Source organism: Pogona vitticeps, chromosome 3 (assembly GCF_051106095.1).
Source record: "Pogona vitticeps strain Pit_001003342236 chromosome 3, PviZW2.1, whole genome shotgun sequence".
NCBI lineage: Eukaryota > Metazoa > Chordata > Lepidosauria > Squamata > Agamidae > Pogona > Pogona vitticeps.
The window spans coordinates 131,737,631-131,762,336 of record NC_135785.1 but is presented as its reverse complement, the minus strand read 5'-3'; the positions used below and the strand labels follow the sequence as shown (position 1 = coordinate 131,762,336).

The 24,706-nt window shown below is 41.6% G+C and overlaps 1 protein-coding gene across 7 annotated transcripts in view; it reads right to left on the bottom strand.

Annotated features, from left to right (window-relative positions):
- The window catches only part of TDRD3 (tudor domain containing 3), a 267,090-nt gene extending 242,968 nt beyond the window's left edge, over positions 1-24,122 (bottom strand). For all 7 annotated transcript variants that reach the window (XR_013543718.1, XR_013543717.1, XR_013543713.1 and 4 more), the window contains exon 1: positions 22,608-24,122. Coding sequence is in view for 2 of the 7 variants with exons in the window: in XM_020792506.3 (XP_020648165.2) it covers positions 22,608-22,648 (41 nt within the window). In the remaining 5 variants the exon portion in view is untranslated. The remainder of the gene's footprint in view (positions 1-22,607) is intronic.
- Between the last annotated feature and the right edge of the window lie 584 nt (positions 24,123-24,706).

The window sequence follows — 24,706 nt, the reverse complement described above, 5'->3', positions numbered from 1 at the left end:
CGGATCTTCTGACCCTGCAGCACAGGCTTCTGCGGTTTAGCCCACAGCGCCACCACGTCCCTCTATGTTAAATAGTCATGCATTATTCATATTGTAGGCTAGTGTTGTTGAGAGGTGGAGCCGAGAGAGAGATAAAAAAGGCAGAGTGAAGAGGGAGCAGAGTGAGTGAGAGTCAGTCAGAGTCAGAGATCAGAGGGGAGTAAGAGATTGAGTGATATTTGGGAGACTTGAGGTATGATTAGTTAGAAGAGTGTATAGTAACTGTAATATCAAATAGAAGGTTGTTATTGATGATTTAGAAACCTGAAGAAGATACATATGTATTACCAAAACATCTGTAATCAATGAACCTAATTTATTTAAAAGACAGTGGTAATGGACCTGAATCTTTCTTTAGAAAAGTATGTTGACTTAGTGATCAACTGGTGGCAGCATGTGAAGAGTTTGGTTTACCTTCAAGTGCTCAGTGGTTAGAAAATAACCAGTGGTAACCAGGGGCAAACGCTACACCTTTTCCCTTTCGATGTTGCAGGAAAGTGGACTAACTATGCTGGACAGACAGGACATGATCAGCAATCTCAACACTTTTGACTTTCTTATCACTTTTTCTAGCACTGAGGATTTTTGGTTAGTCAAATATTGAAACTGAGTACCATTAGCACTCCCTCACAACTCTCTCCGAAGCACCCTTTTGGCAGTTCGGTTTTGGACCTATTTGGTCATGAGCTAAGCTGATTCTGATGTGAGTTCAAACATCTGAAATCTCAATTTTTGCTGGGAAACAGCAATGACTTCTTTTTCTTTTTCACCTTACTGCAAATCTGTGCTGAATCCTTGCAATAAATAATTGTTTTAACCTATTATAAATGTATACTGATGAGTGGGTGTTTTATTTTTGTATTTTGAAGAATGAGCCGCAGATTGAACATTGGTGGCACATGGTCTTTAAGTTGCAAGCTGTTATTTTCCAAAAGTTTATAGACTTTATGTGAGCTGGCTATTTTGTTGATTATTATTAAGGTCTGATCAACCTCTCTCTGAAGGCTATTGCTTAAAATTCTATGGGGGGATTCCTGGAACATCAAAATAGGGTTTTAACACAGAGAGAGAGAGAGATTCTAGGTAAAGGCGTTGGGTATAAAAATGTGGAACTATGTATGTATGTATGTATGTATGTATGTATGTATGTATGTATGTATGTATGTATGTATGTATGTATGTATGTATGTATGTAATGTATGTATGTATGTATGTATGTATGTATTTATAACAATAGGGAAAAAAACCCAACTGCATTTACTGTACAATTCTGGTCGCTGGCTGGGAACAACTGCTCTGTGTCTTTCTGTTTTATATCCATTTTGTTCTACTTTCTCACTCAAAAAAAAAACACTTATTCACCTTGTTTTATCTTTTTTGGTTGTTTGGTCCCTGCTGCTAGAGTGAAAATGCTGGAGCTTGTTTTTCAATGAAGCATCTCCAGTATTATGAGTTATATAAGAACAGTCCAAAACAAAAGTTTGAATTAACCACTAAACATCAGAGGACAGAACTGAAAAATTTAAGGAAGAGACATGATGAAGCTTACATTTAGTTAGGTTGTCAATTAGATTATTTACTGACTGGTTGGACTGAAAGGTCAGATATCACAACTAAGCAACATATGATAAGATATATAAAGAAGACATTTAACTGGACTATAACAATTTTACAATACTGTGCCCCTGGAATATAGATGGCATATACAAGAAAAACAACAAAAAACAGTAATTGACGGAACTGAATTAACTGACAGATTAGTAAGTGTGGGAGAGGTAAGAATAACTCAGTAAGAAGAGAAATGATATAATGTGGCAAGGGGTAGAAAGAAAGTGTCTGAAGGCTGGATATTAAAAACAGCACAGACTGGGAGGGACAAATCTCAGCAGATTGAAGGTGTGGCCAAGGGAAAACAGTTTGCTAAGAGAAAAAAGTAAATAAAGTCTGTTTTAATGTGGTAAAGAAGGACATTTGCAAGAGCCCTGATCAGAAAGAGTTACAGTAGTCTCGACTTACGGTTGGCTCCACTTACGTACTTTTCGACCTACGGAATACTCCGGCCGCAAAGTTTTACTTCAACTTGCAGCCGGAGAATCGACCTAGGGACCAGAAGGGGGAGGCGGGGAAAAGTTTTCCCTTTCCCCGCCTCCCCCTTCCAGTCTGTAGGCCATAGGTCATGCCATGGAAGGCATCTCAGAGCCCCGCCCACCGCCCACCGCCGATAGTGCTTTGGAGCCACTATGGCGGCGGGGGGGGTGAACCTCCGGATGCCTTCCAGAGAAGCCTTGGAAGGCATCCGGAGTCCCCCGCCACCGCCGCTGCTGGGAGCCGCCCCATGCCGGGCAATCCCAGCCATGCTCAGACTCCTGGCCTGTGATTGCCCGGCGTGGCTCCCAGCCGCGGCGGCAGCAGAGGGACCACTGGATGCCTTCCCCACCGCCATGGGAGGCCTCCTGGAGGTTCCGCCACCACCAATTGTGCCTCCAAAGCACTATCGGCAGCGGCAGGGGACCTTCAAAAGGCCTCCCATGGCGGCGGGGAAGGCCTCTGGAGGTTTTCCCCCGCCCACTTTTCCAGGGTGGACGGGCCTACCAGGGGACAGCTTCCCCTGTTAGGCCCAGTCTACTGCCCAGGAAAGCTTAGTAGACCGGGCCTACCGGGGGAACCCCTCCCCTGGTTGGCCCAGTCTACCAAGCTTTCCTGGGCAGTAGACAGGGCTTACCGGAGGAAGCCCTCCCCTGGTAGGCCCGGTCTACCAAGCTTTCCCGGGCAGTAGACAGGGCCTCCCCTTCATGGATTGCTGCCTTGTCGTGGCGAAGGGGCTTCAGTAACTCAGAGAAGCTATGGGCTATGCCGTGCAGGGACACCCAAGACGGACAGGACATAGTGGAGAGTTCCGACTAAACACAATCCACTTGGAGTAGGAACGAGCAATGCCACTCCAGTATCATTGCCAAGAACGCCCCATGATCAGAAACAAAAGGCTAAAAGATATGACACCGGAAGATGGGCCCCTCAGGTCAGAAGGCGTCCAACATGCTACTGAGGAAGAGCGGAGGACAAGTACAAGTATCTCCAGAGCTAATGAAGTGGTTGGGCCAAAGCGGAAAGGACGCTCAGCTGTGGATGTGCCTGGAGATACAATCTCAAAAATGATAGAATGATGTCAATACAAATCCAAGGCAGACCTTTCAACATCACAATAATCCAAGTTTATGCACCAACCACCATTGCTGAGGAGACTGAAATTGAACAATTTTATGAAGATTTACAACACCTTCTAGAACTGACACCAAAGAAAGATGTTCTTCTCATTCTAGGGGACTGGAATGCTAAAGTAGGGAGCCAAGAGATAAAAGGAAAAACAGGGAAGTTTGGCCTTGGAGTTCAGAACGAAGCAGGTAAAAGGCTAATAGAGTTTTGTCAAGAGAATAAGCTGGTGATCACAAACACTCTTTTCCAACAACACAAGAGGCGACTATACATGGAAATCACCAGATGGGCAATAGCGAAATCAGCTTGATTATATTCTCTGCAGCCAAAGATGGAGAAGCTCTATACAGTCAGCAAAAACAAGACCTGGAGCTGACTGCGGCTCTGATCATCAGCTTCTCATAGCAAAATTCAAGGTTAGACTGAAGAGAGTAGGAAAAACCACTGGGCCACTCAGGTGTAATCTAAACCAAATCCCTTATGAATACACAGTGGAAGTAAAGAACAGATTTAAGGAACTAGATTTGGTGGACAGAGTGCCTGAAGAACTTTGGATAGAGGCTCGTAACATTGTCCAGGAGGCATCAGCAAAAACCATCCCAAAGAAAAAGAAATGCAAGAAAGCAAAGTGGCTGTCCAATGAGGCCTTAGAAATAGCAGAGAGGAGAAGGGAAGCAAAATGCAAGGGAGATAGGGAAAGTTACAGAAAATTGAATGCAGACTTCCAAAGAATAGCAAGGAGAGACAAGAGGGCTTTCTTAAATGAACAATGCAAAGAAATAGAGGAAAATAACAGAAAAGGAAAAAACAGAGATCTGTTCAGGAAAATTAGAGATATTAGAGGAACATTTTGCGCAAAGATGAACATGATAAAAGGACAAAAATGGGAGGGACCTAACAGAAGCAGAAGATGTCAAGAAGAGGTGGCAAGAATACACAGAGGAATTATATCAGAAAGATTTGGATATCCCGTACAACCCAGACAATGTAGTTGCTGACCTTGAACCAGACATCCTGGAGAGTGAAGTCAAGTGGGCCTTAGGAAGCCTGGCTAACAACAAGGCCAGTGGAACTGATGGCATTCCAGTTGAACTATTTAAAATCTTGAAAGATGATGCTGTTAAGGTGCTACATTCAATATGCCAGCAAGTTTGGAAAACCCAACAGTGGCCAGAGGATTGGAAAAGATCAGTCTACATCCCAATCCCAAAGAAGGGCAGTGCCAAAGAATGCTCCAACTACCGTACAATTGCACTCATTTCACACGCTAGCAAGGTTATGCTCAAAATCCTGCAAGGTAGGCTTCAGCAGTATGTGGACTGAGAACTCCCAGAAGTACAAGCTGGATTCCGAACAGGCAGAGGAACTAGAGACCACATTGCTAACTTGCGCTGGATTATGGAGAAAGCCAGAGAGTTCCAGAAAGATATCTACTTCTGCTTCATTAACTATGCAAAAGCCTTTGACTGTGTGGACCACAGCAAACTATGGCAAGTTCTTAAAGAAATGGGAGTGCCCGACCACCTTATCTACCTCCTGAGAAACCTATATGTGGGACAGGAAGCAACAGTTAGAACTGGACATGGAACAACTGATAGGTTCAAAATTGGGAAAGGAGTACGACAAGGCTGTATACTGTCCCCCAGCTTATTTAACTTATATGCAGAATACATCATGCGGAAGGCTGGACTGGAGGAATCCCAAGCCGGAATTAAGACTGCCAGAAGAAATATCAACAACCTCAGATATGCAGATACCACTCTGATGGCAGAAAGTGAGGAGGAATTAAAGAACCTTGTAATGAGAGTGAAAGAGGAGAGTGCAAAAAACGGTCTGAAAGTCAACATCAAAAAAACTAAGATCATGGCCACTGGTCCCATCACCTCCTGGGAAATAGAAGGGGAAGACATGGAGGCAGTGACAGATTTTATTTTCTGGGCTTCATGAACACTGCAGATGGAGACAGCAGCCACGAAATTAAAAGACGCCTGCTTCTTGGGAGGAAAGCAATGACAAATCTTGACAGCATCTAAAAAAGCAGAGACATCAAATTGCCAACAAAAGTCCGAATAGTCAAAGCTATGGTTTTTCCTGTCGTGATGTATGGAAGTGAGAGCTGGACCATAAAGAAAGCAGACTGCCGAAGAATTGATGCCTTTGAATTGTGGTGCTGGAGGAGGCTCTTGAGAATCCCCTGGACTGCAAGGAGAACAAACCTATCAGTTCTAAAGGAAATCAACCCTGAGTGCTCACTGGAAGGACAGATCCTGAAGCTGAGGCTCTAGTACTTTGGCCATCTCATGAGAAGAAAAGACTCCTTGGAAAAAACCTTGATGTTAGGAAAGTGTGACAGCAAGAGGAGAAGGGGACGACCAAGGATGAGATGGCTGGACAGTGTCTGCGAAGCAACCAACATGAATTTGACACAACTCCGGGAGGCAGTGAAAGATAGGAGGGCCTGGCGTGCTCTGGTCCATGGGGTCACGAAGAGTCGGACACGACTAAACGAATGAGACAGGGCCTACCGGGGGAAGCCTTCCCCTGGTAGACCCAGTCTACCAAGCTTTCCCAGGCAGTAGACAGGGCATAGCAGGGGAAGCCCTCCCCTGCTAGGCCCATCCAACCTGGGAAAGCCTGTGTCGGGGGGGAGCTTCGAGAGGCCTCCGGCAGCCGCGCCGAAGCCCTTGGAGTCTCCTGCAATGGTGACGGCTGCTGCGGGGGAGCTCTGAGAAGCTTCCAGCAGCAGCGCCAAAGCCCTCGGAGTCCTTCTGCAACGGCGATGGTGGTGGCGGGGGAGCTCCGAGAGGCTTCCAGCAGCCACACCATAGCCCAGTTTTCCTGCAACGGCGGCGGCGGCAGCCCCGTGGAAGACTTCAGAAAGGTAAGTTTTTATTTTTAAATTTGTATTTTAATTTTGATTGTGGGGGGGGGTTGGGCGGGTTACGGATTAAATGGTTCTCAATGCATTCCTATGGGGAATGCATTTTCGACCTCTTAATTTTTGACCTACGGACTCCATTCCCATACGGATTAATTCCGTAGGTCAAGACCCCATTGTATTAGAAAGAAAGTGTATACAGAGACAGCAGTGTACTGTGTTTCAAAAATGTTGAACCTAGTGTTAAACTGCTCACTAAATGGAGAAACTAGCAGGTCGGTTGTTACAGAGACAGGAAGGTCAGAAATGAATGATGCTAGACCGGGTCAGGAGATAAAACACTGTTTATTACAATAAATATAAAGCTAATGGAATAATATAGAATGAGAATTTGAATTTAAGACAAAGGTGGGTGCAGTGTGCACAACTGTGTGTGTGTGTGTGTCACCCTGATGTGATACAGAAAACATTTTACCTCACAAAAGCATTCTGGTAAAAGGATTAAGAGCACCACAATTTCCTATACCTATGACAAATGTCAATATTGAATATACGAAATTAGAAGAGCAATGGAAGGTAGCTCTGCATAATGGTATCCCTGTGCCATGCCTGATCAGAAATTATTTGGCTGGATGTATAAATAATGTATGTGTAACAACCCAATCTCAGGGGCAAATCCAACCCTTGGTGCAATCTGATAAAAATGCTCCTAATCCAAATTATTATCAATAACCTGCTGGGTCAATTCAGCATATAGCAGGAGGTCATCTGTATGCTTTTAAGGAGGAAAATTTCCTCAGAACTGGGCACAGAACAAAAATCAGATGAAAGTTTAAAACCTTTATACAACTTTGTGAAGTTAGAGGAAAATGAAGCTAGCTACTATCTCAAACACAACAGTGATAAGAAAGGCAGAAACCAATATAAGTTATGGGAATGTTTCTGTTGTGGTAAAATTACTCATATTTTGAAGGACTGTTACATTCACAAGTATAAGTTAAAAATATTTTAAGTCTGAAAAAGCAAGAAAAAATCAAGATAGGAACAGAGATAAAAATAAACCAAAAGAAAAAAACTTATGTTTAAAAATTATGTGGCGATGATCAGTAATACATCTGAGAGAAAATCAAAGGCAATATTAACAGATAATATTGTTGAATCTAACTCACAGAGAATGGAAAATTTTATTAAAGAGAAAATAAAGTTAAATATGAAAACAGCTGTTTAAACCCTTGAACAAAATGTAGTAGTGCAGAGAAAAATGAGATATATTTTAGAACTGACAAGGTGCATGTTAGCAGATGCTGAATTGCCAAATAAATTTCAGGGTAAAACTGATGATCGCAACTTATATTCAATACAGACTTCCAACTAAGTCTAATAGTAAAACAGCTTATGAAATCTGGCAGGGTAAAATTCCATCACTAAGTAATTTAAGAGCTTTTGGAAGTCAAGCGTAACACTTGTATTCCATAACAGAACTGACATAAGTTAGATTCCAGAGCAAAACAAACAATATGAATTAGTTATGAGCAAAACAGTGATGAATCTGAAGTCTGGAAAAATCACTACTAAATATAATTTATTTTGAAGAGCTGAAGAAAATAGATAAAAAGAACTACACTAAGTGGACACTCACGAATACAAGGAACAAATGACTATGCCACTTATTATGGTCAAAAAGGCAGAGTTAGCAGCTCCAGTGATGGCAAATCTGGAATCTCCATTGATAGCTGGGAAAACTCACCCAGTTACAAAGAGCTAGTCAAACACAAACACTTCCAGCTCACGGGGCAGTTTCAGAGGATCTACTTTGGCCAAATAGGCTTAAACCGAGGCTCAAACCCGCCAAATTTCACAGTTGAATTCAGTGTTTGTATCCATGTCCTGGTAACCTAGTTACCGCAATTCTGCATTGGCCAAAACTGAAATTCCAAGTCCCTGGAGGTCTTTCCAAAAAGTTCACTCTGGCCCAATATACTGATTCCCAAAGTACAGTTTAAAAAGATCCACTTTAGGGTTAATTTTTCTATGTTCTAGCCAGGCATGAAAAATCAAAAGGAAATAAAAAACAAGTTTCCAAGCTTTAAACAGCAGTAGAGTGCTCAAGGTCACTGTTCTGGGCATTATGCCAAAAGACTTCAGATAGCCAAAACATAACTCCAGACTTGCTGCTTGACTGATAATAGCGTACGAGAAAAGTTTCTTAAGATTTATAACACCAAATTATAATATTCTTAAAATATATTTTACATGTATTTAAATGAGTAGTTAGTCCCATTAATCTTTAAATTATTTTCTTTTCATCAACTATCCCTCTCTCTCAGATTTTCTGCCACTCTACAAATGATGAGACTGATAGAAGATTCTTGTTTCTGTATATAGGAATAGTCTTCTCCAGGGGTAACCATAAGCAGTTAAAATAAAGTATATCTCACCCGATAATAACACCGATGTTGAATAGCTGATTGTTGCTTCTCTTATTGCCGGCTCCCAATGACTTGCAAGCAAGCTTTCTAGCTGCTTGTTTCTGCCCGTTGGCTGATTGGGGAGTTTCCTGGATCAAACAAGGATGACCGCCATCCCCCCCATGATCAACAGGCTTCCCCCCCAGTTCACCACCTCTTTGGGGTGGTTTTGACACGCTGGGGTGTCCCAAAGAGGTCAGAATTCAGCCCAGGGAACAGAGCTCTGTCCTCCTGCTGTCTCGTCACGGCGTCAAGCCGGTCTCCTAGATCAGTGGTTCTTAACGTGGGCAATAATGCCCCCCCAGGGGGCAATTTCATTTTTCAGGGGGGCGGTAGAACGAAAAGGAGCAGTGTGGGGGCGGCGGAACAGAAGGGGGTGGTAGGGGACGCTGGAGCAAGCCAAACCTGTGAAGGTGGCTGCCGCCACGGTGCTGGCAGTGGATCCGGTGCCAGCACCGCCAGACAATCCAGCTCTTTCTGCCTGCTGCATCTCGCCTTCCTCCCTTAAGGGAGCACTGAGTGTGGACTGGGTGGAAGGAAAGGGTCTCTCAGGTTCCCATCCTCGCCTGGTGAAGCGCTGCCTTACACCTGGGTGGGGAGGGAGAGACGAGCCCCGTTTGTCCGTCCTGCCTTCCCGCCCGTTGCAAGGGAAGCGCGGAGAGAAGGGTCAGTTTGGGGTGGCGTGGCAAGATTTCTAGGGATGGGGCTGGCTCGGGTCATCCTGGGTGCATGGGAATTTGGCAGCTTTTCCAGCTTTTCTTGTTGTCCTGTTGTAGCTGGCTGGCTGTCAGGGGGGAAAAAGTTCACCTGGCCAACTTTAAATGGCTTTGAGGGACGTCGAACTTGAGATCTTCCCCTGTCTTCTGTGTACACGGATGTGATGTGCCTCTATGTGTAAATCCTCTGGGAGAGAAAGCTCTCAAATTGAACTGAGAGCGCTGAGGGCAAAATCCATGGAGCTGTTATAGAGAGATAAGCAAACGCACTGCGGAAAGTCAGCCGCTCCTCTTTCTCCCTGAACACTGAGAATCCGTTCAATGAAGGCGAAAAGGGCAGCATGTCAGTGGCTTGAGTAAAACAGTTTGCTTCAAGAAGGGGGTGGCAGGGACGCTCCAAAACGTTTAGACTACAACTCCCACAATCCCCTGCCTTGGCCCACCTTCCCACCCATTGCAACAGAAGCGCGGAAAGAAACGGATCGTTTAGGGTGGGTGCGTCATCTCTCATTGAACTATTCAGTTGTTTATTGTTCTGTTGGGTACTTGGAAAGTTGTTTTTAAGGTAATTTGTTATGGATGTTGTTGTAACCTTCCTCCCCCAAAGTAATTTGTGTGAGTAAATGTCGCAAAGAGTCTTAGTTACTCTTTACTTTCTGACTATTGTAAAACCCTTAGGACTGTGAAGTGATTGGCATAAAACTTGAAAATTCTTCTCAAAATCTTCTGAAAAGATAATGTGAAAATGTTACATTAAACAAGTTTCATGTGTAGAAGGTTGCTTTGGTCAACAGACTTTTGCATTATTCTAACAATGCTCCTTGAATTAAAAAAAGAATTTAAATCTGCTACAAGGCAATATACAACCCTAACTTGCTTCTCTATTTCCTTAATACAAAGTCTACTATCTACAGAATTTCTCTCTAAATCTCTAGCTCCGCTTTTTCAAAAAAAATTATTTTGAGACCCAAGTGGGTTGCTATCTTGAATTTAGGGTTCAGACAGCAGCAAAATCAATATTCCTTTCCATTCAAACAAATACTCTATTATTCTAAGATTCTCTGATTCTTAAAATTCTGTTAGGATTTGTAGCTAAAGTGACAAAAACCAGTTGCTAGCATATTATTGCCAGCGATGGCAATAATATGCCAGCTGACATATTATTGGTCAGTATGAAGACTAAGTCTTTTGGTGAAACTAGAATGGGCCACTAATACATAGTCCTGGCTATGCTTTCATCAGGATGTGGCCAGAAGCCATGGAGACATATTGTTTTTAATTGCCACCCTTTAGTATCAGAGATAGTTTGTGGAAGATAAAGTGAAGCTTTTATCAAGCTGCATTTTTGAGCTTTGGAATACACAGGCTTGTGTCCAGTAAGGATCATCTTGCTGGTTGAAGGAGAAATTAGGCTGCTTCCCAACCCCAATTTTCTTTCTCCTGTGCTGTCCTCATTCTCCACTGCCACCACACCAAGCTCAGTTACCCAACTCACACTTAACAGCAGATCTGAAGTGGTCTGCAAGAGGGAGGGGCATCACTGAAAAATGTCTCCTTCCCTCTTCTGAAAGGGGACAGTGCCTTCTATCAGTGGAGTGACTTCCACTGGATAAAAACCTCAGCACCCTTTTTTCATTTTCATGTCTTGTTTTGTGTTTTGCCCATGAGTGATTGATTAGGCATCCTTCAGTCTCGAGTGACTATGGTTAACCTGCTCTGTATGGAGGACTTGGAACAGCGTATAGTGTGGCTGAGAAGGCCAATTTGAGAGTGACCATCCCTTCCACACTGAAGACAAATACAGTCTGTCCCCTGTCCAGCTCCCTGATTTTGCCTGCTGGACAAGGGTCACTTCAAATTGGGAGAGGCCGTGATGCAATGCCTGCCTCCAGGCTGAACACTCAAATGTCAAGGTTTCCCATCTGTTGAGGTTCATTCCTAAGGCCTGCAGATCCTACTTGCAGAGATCCTTGTATTGCAGCTGGGATCTCCCTCTGGGGCGATTTCACTGCACTAATTCTCCATACAGGAGATATTTTGGAATCCGATGTCAAAGGGATCTGATGTTGAGCCATCAAAAACTACGGTGCCCTTCATTCCCCCATGAAAGTACCCGATGATGTTAAGGAGTCGAGGTGGACATCCAATCTTGGGAAATATTTTAAAAAGGCCATCCCTGCTAGCCACATCAAAGGCCTTTGTGAGATTTATGAAGGCCACAAAGATTGGCTGTTGTTGTTCCCTACATTTCTCCTGCAACTGTCGGAGGGAGAATACCATGTCAGTGGTGGTTCTATTAGCTCGAAATCTACACTGTGATTCTGGAAAGACTCTGTCTGCAAGCACTTGGAGTCTCTTTAGCACAACAGAGGCAAGCAACGCTGAGAAGAGAGATGCCAGGGTAGTTATTGCAGTCGCCCTTGTCTCCTTTGTTCTTATATAGTGTGACGATGTTTGCTTCGTTTCTGAATTCTTGTCGTGCTCTGTAAAAAAATTTGTACGTCTCTTTGTATTGTACTTTTTTAACATGCACTCGTTTGATATTATATTTTGGTTTCTCAGTTTTATGATTTCAAATTTTTTGTGCTTTTCGTGTAAATTTTGTGTGTGTGTGTGTGTGTAATTTTTCGCTCTGATTTTTGTTGCTTTCCTTCTGTAAAAAATTTCTTTGTGTCTTTTTAACCCTTTTTATAGTATGCATGAATAAGTATTTTCCTCGAATCTTAATTTAATTTCAGAGTTTTCGTCTTCAAATTTTTAGTTCCTGCATTGCGGTTTGTTTTTATGCCCTTTTAATATTTCTTCTTGCATCTTAAAATTCACTTGTAACTAAATCATTAAATGTTCCTGTTTTTTTTTTCGGGCATTTCATTTTCTTGCAATTGAATTTTATTTTCAGGGGTCATTGGATTTAAGTGTAATTAATTAATTAATTAATTAATTAATTAATTAATTAATTAATTAATTAATTAATTAATTAATTAATTAATTAATTAATAAATAAATAAATAAATAAATAAATAAATAAATAAATAAATAGGACATTGCCGTGGTGAGGGGGGCAATGATAACATCCTCAATGGCTCAAGGGGACATTTCTTTCAAAAAGGTTAAGAACCACTGGCTTAAATGTTTAAAAATAGAACTTAAGCTATAAATATATACCGTACTTAAGTAAAAACACACGGTCAAAAGCACAATAAAATACTCACAAGAGTGTTTTTAGTTAAATTGTAAAATACAGTAGCACCTCTATTAAGAGTAAAGACTCTTTTAAAAGTAAAAAAAGAACAATGTGAATATTTAAAATGCAGTTTAAGGCAAGAGCTACATCTCTTTAAAAATTACAGTCATGATCGATGAAACACCGAGATATCCAACTCAGAAGCAAACATCATAAGGTTCAGCTGGGAAAGGGCCATCTTGGGACAAAACCTGGAATGCCCCAAGGCAGAGTGTGAGAGAAAATGGAAGAATTCTCAAAATATACTGCAATCAAAACCCATATAAGGGAACCAGAAACAGTAAGATGAAACAATTATTGGATTTACCGGAATATTGAGATTGAAAACAACCTGAAAGCGAAGAAAGGGGAGGAGGAGGGAGAGGCACAGGAACATTGGCTGAAACTGTATAAGATGGATTTGAAAGCACTGAAATGTGCTCATGAGATTGCTTGAATTGTGCTGCCAGGCACAAAGGTAAGGAAGCAAGGCCACAGAGGCCCAGAGAAGACTAAACAGAGCATACCGCTTAATTGGGGAAAGATAAGCCACCTGGGCTTGGATTTCCTCATGTGAAATGTGGGCGAAGAACTATGTTACATCCACTTGCTCTTAATTGGTTAACAGCTTAGAAGTGTCATGAAGAAGGTACAGAGACATATAGAAAATGGTTGTTCGTGTATGGGATTGGTGTTAGTTGGTGGATGTTGTCAAATGTGAGAGTTTTGTCTTTTGAAGGAGGGGAAGGAAATAGCCCAGTTTCAGCTAACATGTAGGGAGAGCAAAGATGATTACTTGGCTTAGTTTTAATTGTTAATTTTACTTAGAAATAGTAAGCTTATTTTAATCATTGTAACTGCTGGATATGCCTAATGCTCATGCCTTTAAAGCTACAACTGTACAGTATTCTAATTTATTTATTTATTTATTTATTTATTTTAAAAACAAATATAAGTCTTCAACAGAGGACTGGTCTCTTGAACAGCAGGACTACACCTAAATCCAATAGGGATTTGAGGAGGTCACTAATTGCTACTATAATATTGAGAGGACCTACCTGGCCAGGCTATTGTGCTGTCAAAGGAAGCACATAGTCAATGATTTACTGCCGTGTAAGCAGGCAAAGGTTTCTTTCAGGTCGGGCTTATCAATGGGGCATGTACTATGCCTTCTTCATGGATTGCTGCCTTGTCGTGGCGAAGGGGCTTGAGTAACTCAGAGAAACTATGGGCTATGCCGTGCAGGGACACCCAAGACGGACAGGACATAGTGGAGAGTTCCGACTAAACGCAATCCACCTGGAGTAGGAAATGGCAAGCCACTCCAGTATCTTTGCCAAGAACGCCCCATGATCAGAAACAAAAGGCTAAAAGATATGACGCTGGAAGATGGGCCCCTCAGGTCGGAAGGCGTCCAACATGCTACTGAGGAAGAGCGGAGGACAAGTACAAGTATCTCCAGAGCTAATGAAGTGGTTGGGCCAAAGCCGAAAGGACACTCAGCTGTGGACGTGCCTGGAAGTGAAAGGAAAATCCAATGCCGCAAAGAAAAATACTGCATAGGAACCTGGAATGTAAGATCTATGAACACTGGGAAGCTGGAGGTGGTCAAACAGGAGATGGCAAGAATAAACATCGACATCCTGGGCATCAGTGAACTAAAATGGACAGGAATGGGCGAATTCCGCTCAGATGATTATCATATCTACTATTGTGGACAAGAATCCCGTAGAAGGAATGGAGTAGCCCTCATAGTCAACAAAAGAGTGGGAAAAGCTGTAATGGGATACAATCTCAAAAATGATAGAATGATATCAATACGAATCCAAGGCAGACCATTCAACATCACAATAATCCAAGTTTATGCACCAACCAGCATTGCTGAGGAGACTGAAATTGAACAATTCTATGAAGATTTACAACACCTTCTAGAACTGACACCAAAGAAAGATGTTCTTCTCATTCTAGGGGACTGGAATGCTAAAGTAGGGAGCCAAGAGATAAAAGGAACAACAGGGAAGTTTGGCCTTGGAGTTCAGAACGAAGCAGGACAAAGGCTAATAGAGTTTTGTCAAGAGAATAAGCTGGTCATCACAAACACTCTTTTCCAACAACACAAGAGGCGACTATACATGGAAATCACCAGATGGGCAATAGCGAAATCAGATTGATTATATTCTCTGCAGCCAAAGATGGAGAAGCTCTATACAGTCAGCAAAAACAAGACCTGGAGCTGACTGCGGTTCTGATCATCAGCTTCTCATAGCAAAATTCAAGGTTAGACTGAAGAGAGTAGGAAAAACCACTGGGCCACTCAGGTATAATCTAAACCAAATCCCTTATGAATACACAGTGGAAGTAAAGAACAGATTTAAGGAACTAGATTTGGTGGACAGAGTGCCTGAAGAACTTTGGATAGAGGCTCGTAACATTGTCCAGGAGGCAGCAACGAAAACCATCCCAAAGAAAAGGAAATGCAAGAAAGCAAAGTGGCTGTCCAACGAGGCCTTAGAAATAGCAGAGAGGAGAAGGGAAGCAAAATGCAAGGGAGATAGGGAAAGTTACAGAAACTTGAATTCAGACTTCCAAAGAATAGCAAGGAGAGACAAGAGGGCCTCCTTAAATGAACAATGCAAAGAAATAGAGAAAGATAACAGAAAAGGAAAGACCAGAGATCTGTTCAGGAAAATTGGACATATTAGAGGAACATTTTGCGCAAAGATGAACATGATAAAAGACAAAAATGGGAGGGACCTAACAGAAGCAGAAGACGTCAAGAAGAGGTGGCAAGAATACACAGAGGAATTATATCAGAAAGATGTGGATATCCCGGACAACCCAGACAATGTAGTTGCTGACCTTGAGCCAGACATCCTGGAGAGCGAAGTCAAGTGGGCCTTAGAAAGCCTGGCTAACAACAAGGCCAGTGGAGGTGATGGCATTCCAGTTGAACTATTTAAAATCTTGAAAGATGATGCTGTTAAGGTGCTACATTCAATATGCCAGCAAGTTTGGAAAACTCAACAGTGGCCAGAGGATTGGAAAAGATCAGTCTACATCCCAATCCCAAAGAAAGGCAGTGCCAAAGAATGCTCCAACTACCGTACAATTGCACTCATTTCGCACGCTAGCAAGGTTATGCTCAAAATCCTCCAAGGTAGGCTTCAGCAGTATGTGGACCGAGAACTCCCAGAAGTACAAGCTGGATTCCGAAGAGGCAGAGGAACTCGAGACCAAATTGCTAACTTGCGCTGGATTATGGAGAAAGCCAGAGAGTTCCAGAAAAATATCTACTTCTGCTTCATTGACTATGCGAAAGCCTTTGACTGTGTGGACCACAGCAAACTATGGCAAGTTCTTAAAGAAATGGGAGTGCCTGACCACTTTATCTGTCTCCTGAGAAACCTATATGTGGGACAGGAAGCAACAGTTAGAACTGGTCATGGAAAAACTGAGTGGTTCAAAATTGGGAAAGGAGTACGGCAAGGCTGTATATTGTCCCCCAGCTTATTTAACTTATATGCAGAATACATCATGCGGAAGGCTGGACTGGAAGAAACCCAAGCCAGAATTAAGATTGCCGGAAGAAATATCAACAACCTCCGATATGCAGATGATACCACTCTGATGGCAGAAAGTGAGGAGGAATTAAAGAACCTTGTAATGAGAGTGAAAGAGGAGAGTGCAAAAAACGGTCTGAAACTCAACATCAAAAAAACTAAGATCATGGCCACTGGTCCCATCACCTCCTGGGAAACAGAAGGGGAAGATATGGAGGCAGTGTCAAATTTTATCTTCCTGGGCTCCATGATCACTGCAGATGGAGACAGCAGCCCTGAAATTAAAAGGTGCCTTCTTCTTGGGAGGAAAGCGATGACAAATCTGGACAGCATCTTGAAAAGCAGAGACATCACCTTGCCAACAAAAGTCCGAATAGTCAAAGCTATGGTTTTTCCTGTCGTGATGTATGGAAGTGAGAGCTGGACCATAAAGAAAGCAGACCGCCGAAGAATTGATGCCTTTGAATTGTGGTGCTGGAGGAGGCTCTTGAGAATCCCCTGGACTGCAAGGAGAACAAACCTATCAGTTCTAAAGGAAATCAACCCTGAGTGCTCACTGGAAGGACAGATCCTGAAGCTGAGGCTCCAGTACTTTGGCCATCTAATGAGAAGAAAAGACTCCCTGGAAAAGACCCTAATGTTGGGAAAGTGTGATGGCAAGAGGAGAAGGGGACGACCGAGGATGAGATGGCTGGATAGTGTCTGCGAAGCAACCAACATGAACCTGACACAACTCCGGGAGGCAGTAGAAGACAGGAGGGCCTGGCGTGCTCTGGTCCATGGGGTCACGAAGAGTCGGACACGACTAAACGACTAAACACACACACACATGTACTATGCACTTCTGAGGCCTAAACGACCTACTTCAGGTACTAAAGGTGGTAGTTTTGCACCCATAGTGACTCCCTTACTAAGATCATTATCTGTTTAGGGAGAGGTGATAGTGACACCCCACACCTCCATCCTATCTTGGGTGAAAGAGCTGGACTATGTTGGACTATGAACTGAGCAATAAGAGAGGGGGGAGATGATTCAAGGCTGGAACAAAATGGCATTTCTGTGAATTATTGGTGTAGGAGTGAAAGGAGAGGGACTACTGATAAACAATGCTGAGATGAGGCTTTGGAAACATAATTAACTCAGAAATATTTTACACAGACCTTGAGAGGCAGAAGAATCCGAGAGAAGGGGGGAAGGAAGAGATAACAAGCCAGAGAGGGAAAATCAGAATGTAAACATGGGACATAGAAAGCAGATTAAAAGAAAAAAAGACTAACAGTGGCATCTATTGGATTTTCAAGGTAAGACAGAAGAAAAAACAAAGACAATTAATTTAATTGGGACATTGATGCATGTAATATATTGATAATTCAATATTGAATGATTTGGTTGTTAAATGGGATTTGGTTTTAGGGCAAGTACATTGATTTTGCCCCTTCAAGGATTGCTGCCTGGAAGTGGCGAAGGGGCTTAAGTAATTCAGAGAAGCTATAGGCTGTACCATGCAGGGCACCCAAGATGGACAGGTCATAGTGGATTCTGACTAAATGCAATCCACCTGAAGCAGGAATTGGCAACCCCTTCCAATATCTTTGCCAAGAAAACCCCATGAACAGAAAAAAAAAGGCTAAAAGATATGACACTGGAAGATGAGCCCCTCAGGTCGGAAGGTGTCCAACATGCTACTGAGGAAGAATGGAGGTTAAGTACATGTAGTTCCAGAGCTAATGAAGTGGTTGGGCAAAAGCAGAAAGGGCACTCAACTGTGGACATGCCTGGAAGTGAAAGAAAAGTCCAATGCGGCAAAGAAAAATACTGCATACGAACCTGGAATGTAACATCTATGAACCTTGGTAAGCTGGATGTGGTAAAACAGGAGATAGCAAGAATAAACATTGACATCCAGGACGTCAGTGAACTAAAATGGATGGGAATGGGCAAATTCAATCCAGACGATTGTCATATCTACTATTGTAGGCAAGAATCCCGTAGAAGAAACGAACTAGCCCTCATAGTCAACAAAAGAGTGCGAAAAGCTGTACTGGGAGACAATCTCAAAAATGATAGAATGATTTCAATACGAATCTAAGGCAGATCTTTCAACATCACAGTCATCCAAGTTTAAATAGCTCCAGAGCTAATGAAGTGGTTGGGCAAAAGCATCACCGATGCTGAAGAGGCTGAAACTGACCAATTCTATGAAGACTTACAACATCTTCTAGAACTGACTCCAGAGAAAGATGTTCTCCTCATTATATGGGACTGGAATGCTAAAGTAGGGAGTCAAGAGATAAAAAGAACAACAGGTAAGTTTGGCCTTGGAGTTCAAAATGAAGCAGAGCAAAGGCTAATAGAGTTTTGTCAAGAGAACAAGCTGGTCATCACAAACACTCTTTTCCAACAAAACAAGAGGCGAATCAACACATGAACATCACCAGATAGGCAGTACCAAAATCAGACGGATTATGTTTTCGGCAGGCAAAGATGGAGAAGTTCTACACAGTCAGAGACGTCACCTTGCTGACAAAAGTCCACATAGTCAAAGCTATGGTTTTTCCTGTAGTGGTGTTTGGAGGTGAGAGCTGGACCATAAAGAAATCTGACTGCTGAAGAATTGATGCTTTTGAATTGTGGTGCTGGATGAGGCTCTTGAGTGATCCCTGAACTGCAAAGAGAACAAACCTATCCATTTTGAAGGAAATCAACCCCGAGAGCTCACTGGAAGGACAGATCCTGAAGCTGAGGCTCCAATACTTTGATTATCTCATGAGAAGAGAAGACTCCTGGAAAAGACCCTGATGTTGGGAAAGTGTGAGGGCAAGAGGAGAAAGGGATGACAGAGGGTGAGATGGTTGGACAGTGTCACTGAAGCTACCAACATGAATTTGACCAAACTCCGGGAGGCACTGGAAGACAGAAGGGCGTGGCGTGCTCTGGTCCATGGGGTCACGAAGAGTCAGACACGACTAAAGGACTAAACAACAATAACAACATTGATTTTAAAATATTTTTCGCACACCTTAGTTAAAATTACTGGAAAATTCCCAGGAAAGACTCCAAGGAGCTCACCTGCAACTGAGACAACCCTTACTAGAATAAGAATCTCTGAGAGACTGGCAGCAGAATCTACAACAAAATCTTGAAGTACTAATTCAGAGGGAATTACAGAAAATCCTGAATCAACTCTCCCAGCAGATTAAAGAATTTGGGACTCAGACTAGAGAGACAAAGCAACAAGTGGAAAAAAGCACAAAAAATCAGAAAGATTTCACAAACTGTTAAAAAACAGAGGATAAACTAGAAGAATTATGTAAAGAACAACGAGAGTAACAGACACAGAGAAAACAGGATGAGGACATGCTATTAAATTTGGTAATGGATAAAGTAACATATCTACTTAGACTCCAGAATATATATGAAAAGAAAGAAGAAAACATAATTGATTGTGTACTGGAAGCGCTTGTACCAATCCTAGCAGTACAACAGCAGAAGTGAAAAAAAAAATATAAAGCATGGAGCGTTTTCCTCAGCTTATACAAAGAGGCATAATTTACTGAAGGAAATAGATGTTAAATTTATAAAAACAACCTTTAGAAATATAATCCTAAAATCTCCACAAGGAAATAAATTAGAGATAAATGGAAAAGAATTTAAGATTTTGAAGCACATTCCGTGGAAAATATGACAAAACAGAAAAAAAAGAATGTCTGACAAACTATCTTAAACAAAATGCAATAATATATAGTTGGCTAACTCCAGAAGGGCTTACTTTCCAATTCCAGACCCAAAGATACTTTATAAACAACCCAAAGAAAGCAGCAGAATTCATGGAGAAAAGAGAGAGAAAAATAGAAAGGAAAATAAATAGATAGAGGAGGAAAAGGAAAAAAAGGAAAGTTCTAAAACAGAGGAGTCAGAATCAGAAGAAGAAACAGAGTCAGACATAGAAAAATAGGAAGAAGAAATAGAAACCAAGTCGAAGATGCAGACAAAAGGCGCTAGGAAAAGAGAGGGGAAAACAGTAAAACTAAGGCCAATGAATAAGAACCAATGGAAATTTCTTTCAGTTGATGTCAATGGAATAAATTCCACACAAAAAAGAAAAAGGATCTTCTTATAATTAAGTTGTAAGTTAGAATTAGATATGATTTGCCTACAAGAAACACACATAATGATAAAAGAGGATAATTGGGAGAGATATTTACAGCATCAGGTTGGGGGGGGGGAGAGAAGACTGGCCATTTAAGTTAAGAAAGAACTAAACCCCAAATTGGTCCATGCATCACAAGATGGAAGAATATTCATGGTGGAAATACAAAAAGAACTTAAAAAATACTGATTGTAAATATATATGCACCAAATGAAAATCAAGACATTTTTTACAAAAACCTACAAAAAGAACTCCCTAGCACTGATTATCAGAAATATTGCATAACGGGAGACTTTTCAATGCAGTCTTTGATAGGAACCTAGATACCTCTATAGGACAAGGAGAAAAGACGGAAAAGAAGAAGAAATATGATCCCAAAAATATTCTTTCAAATGGCAGAAGAATTATGGAGACCAAAATATTCAACACAAAGAGATTATACACATTTCTCAAATAGACATTAAAGCTGGTCAAGAACTGATGCCTCTTGGATCTCAACAAATTTGATTAAGGAAATGAAAGAAATAGAAATTCTTGCAAACACTTTGGCAGACCACAGTCCAATATTACTGCAGTTAGAGACATCTTGTAAAGCTCAACAATGGAGATTAAATACAAATATTTTCCAACTCTGCTTTATAAAGTCTCTTCGTTGATCCTGTAGTGCCTCTGAAAGCATGTCTAGTTCTGCAATGTCCTATAGCTTCTTTAATAACTCATCCATATATAAATAAATATATAAATATATAAATATTTTTATATATTTATTAATATATATTTTTAAAAATGAAGATTTTCAAAAGCAAATAAAAGAAAAAATGGAAACTTTCTTCAAAATAAATATGAAACCAGAAACACCACAGTATGGGAGGCTGCAAAATGTGTCTTCAGAGAATTAGCAATAAGATTTGCCGCAAGATTAAAAAGACAAAAGAAATATATAAGGAATTAGATGAAAAACTAAGTGAACATCAATTTAAACAAAACCCATCAATATCACATTTGAAAATGAAGATCAAGCTAATACAACACCAACTAAACACTTTTTTGACTGAAGAAATGGCAAACAAGATTAAACATGCAAAACAAAACTTGACCCCCTTATAGGAGATAACTAATAGACAACAGACTATCATTATTTTATATTTGCAAACAAACATGTTTCAGCACAGCTGTGAACTAGCCAAACCAGACAACCTGCTGTTTGGCCACAAGAATAAGCTCAACATACTTAAAATTAATCCGTTTGTTTACTAAGCTTCCAGAAAACTGGATCAACTTTGCATATTAAAACATACCAATCACTCTAAAAAGATATAATTTTTTCAAAATTTTAGTATGCTGTATACACTATTGATCTCTGTTCACCAAATCTGAAACAAAAGAATGTGCCAACAGGTTTGCAACAAGCAACTTAATCATTATTAACATATACAGTAGTAGACATTAACACCTAACACATCAAACCATATTGTAATCAATAGCTACAACTGCAGAATATTACTAGCTAAACAAAAAGTATTGTGGTATAATGACAACCACAACCTTCTCCAGCTAAATATATCTTCATAAATATTCCCATTGGCCTAACAACTATCCAACAACCAAAGAACTAATTTTGCAAGATCCACCTTTTAATACATATATGACTAAAACGTGCATATATTACCAAAGCAGTGTAGTAGAAGCTCATGAGTTCTAATAATTTTAGATGTAAATGCAAAATGTTTTATTGTTAACTCAGGTAAAGAAATTCAGAACACAAATAACTGCATTTGTAAATAACGCATGCCACAAAGCTCTCATTCTTCTCCTTACCCCACTGTTGCTTCATGCTGTCAAAATGTAAGCTACGAATTCCTTAAGAGAAATCCACGCCTCTCCTTGTTTTATTCACATGCTGCCACATACTATAGATTGTTGCTATGATGAAAACAAACACGACTGCTGCTGCTATTATGACTACTTGTGCCAATGTACACCATGCCACCTCTGGATACTATTCCAAGCCCAAAGCAAATTAATCTGATAAAATTAATCTATTAACCTTTCAAGATTCCCGTCAAGTTTAAACAGTTTCAACTTGTTAACATGATAAAGAACAGAGCAAGAATTAGAAAAAATAGCATTCTCATTAGTAGCAACTAGAAGCACCATTAGCATTATAGAGGGCCTGGCATTAAAAGCCGCACCTGTTGTTTTTTTTAACCTGGTCCGGCCAAAATGTAAGCAACGAAAACAACCATAAAAGGGTTTGTGAATATCCAACAAAAGAGCGCGGGGAGGGCGAGAAAAAGCAGCCCAGAGAGAACCAGCCGCCAGATCCAAAGAGCCGCGCCCCTCTCCCACTGCTTACTCACCAGCCAGACTCGGACAGGGCCGAGGCTGGTCCGTCAGCCATGGCTCCTCTTGTCCTTCTTTTTCCTGTTCCAGCTCCTCACAAAGTTACTCACGCGGCTGTACAGGGCAAAAAAATGGGGCAGGAGTTCTAGTTCCCCGTCCCACTCACAAAAAACCACGCAACCCCTCAAGGGGGGTCAAACTGATGTTAAAAAGGGGGATAGAGCCCAGTTGGCGGGAGGTACAGAGGAGGCCTCAGCCCCGCCTGTGGCCAAAAAAGGAAATACTTCCCCTCCTTCTTCTTTTACACGCTACCGGAAGTTAAAGGCTTCTGACGTATATCCGTGGAAGTCCGCTCCCACTTCCGTTTTTCCTGAAAGCCTTAGAGCCTGATTAGAGAAACCGCTTCACCCTCGTGCGCGGTATACTGCCCCCAGAAGGTCTGTTAGAATGGGCGGCTGGATACCTGGCCGCAGAGTGGGGGGGGGGGGAGAAGAGGAGGTTGGCTGCGTGCGGTGCTTCTTGCTTGCCTTTCACGCGAAGCCTGTTTCGAAAGATGAGCCAGGGCTTCGAGGGAGGTTCTTTCGAGGTCACTGCAGAAGTTCAAAACTTCGTGGATAGGGCTTCTGACTGTAGCTGTGACTGCAATGCTATAGCGGATCCTCTCCAAAAACGAAATGGGGAGGCAAAAAAAGCCGTGTTCGTTTTGTGATGTGGTGAAACGGGAAAGTACAATTTGCAAACCCTTTTTTGTTTGGGTCACTTTTAATTCCATTTTGGGTTTAGTGTTTTAAAAGTCCGTTATTCCGTCGGAGGTGGGTTGCAAAAACAAATAGCGCCTTCTCACGGTTTACACCTTGTCCTCACCGGCTTTCTTCCACGAACCTTTTCTCCCCTTGCACTCCGCCCCTCTGTTTCAACTCGGAGCAGAACAAGGTGGACTGAGGGAGAAAGTCGTCATGGAGGCTCTTCAGGCGACAGACATGCCCAAAGTAGACGCCTGGCTCTCACGGAACAGAATTAAGTGGAGCCACGGAGGCTTCTTTTCTCCCATCACAGGTGCCAGGAGAACACCCCCACCTACAGTCATTGGTGTGGGGGTGTTTGTTGAGTAGGTGCTCTGGAGAAGGAAATGATTTATAATAAGTACAGTATTGTAGCCCCAAATCATACACCAATGGAGAGCTTAAGGAAAGTGGTCCTCACCCGACCAGATAGGCGGGATATAAATAAAAATAAATAAATAAAGACAACAGGAGCAAGACTACCGATGTTTTCTCCATGCTGTAGACTGGCGGAGCACCTAAGAGATTAGTTTATGGCAGTCCTGCAGTGTAATTCTGCTACTAATGTTACAATGAGAAATCCGTTTGAAATTGCCTTGGATTTCCAGTAAAAAATAACCAGTACCCATTTTTTAGATTACAGGAAAAATAATTCTCCTTTACTTTTCCTTTCAAAGTTTCACCCTGTCCAAATCCAGCTTTCATTTGCATGCAAGATGTTTTATGCATTGTTGGCTTGTATACAGACAAGTTCCACTTTTACATATTTGGTAATACTTGAGTAAGAAAAAGCAGGAAGTCCTACTTTTTTGAGGTGGGGCTTTTTGCTGTCTTATTTATCTATTGACTAACCATAGGTGCAAGAAAAAAATCAAGTTTTTCAATGTCTTCTAAGGATGTGTCCCTTCTTCAGAAAAAGATGGGCTGGAAACAATAAGCTGTGTTGGGTTGTTCTGTCACTAACGGCTTCACTCTGGAGAAATGGAGGAGGCACAGTGGCACAGAATATGGTAGCAATTGACATGAAAGCAATAAGCTTGAAGATAATCTACAAAGGTTTATACTGTAATCCTGTTGAGATCAAGAAAACACTCAGAAGAGAGAATGCTGATCTTTTTATTCTACAGTACTAACAGGGCATGTACATATGAAGCAGCTGTTAGTCTCCTGCAGCAAAAAACAAAAAAGGAATATTCTTACATGCATCAAAAGCATGCAGGTGGGTCAGAGTCCACAAAAACTTCTGCCAAATAAAGCTTGTTAGTCTTCAGAGTGCTACAAGATATTTTGTTGTTTTTCCATAAATATTTAAACTATTACTTTGAAATCTATCT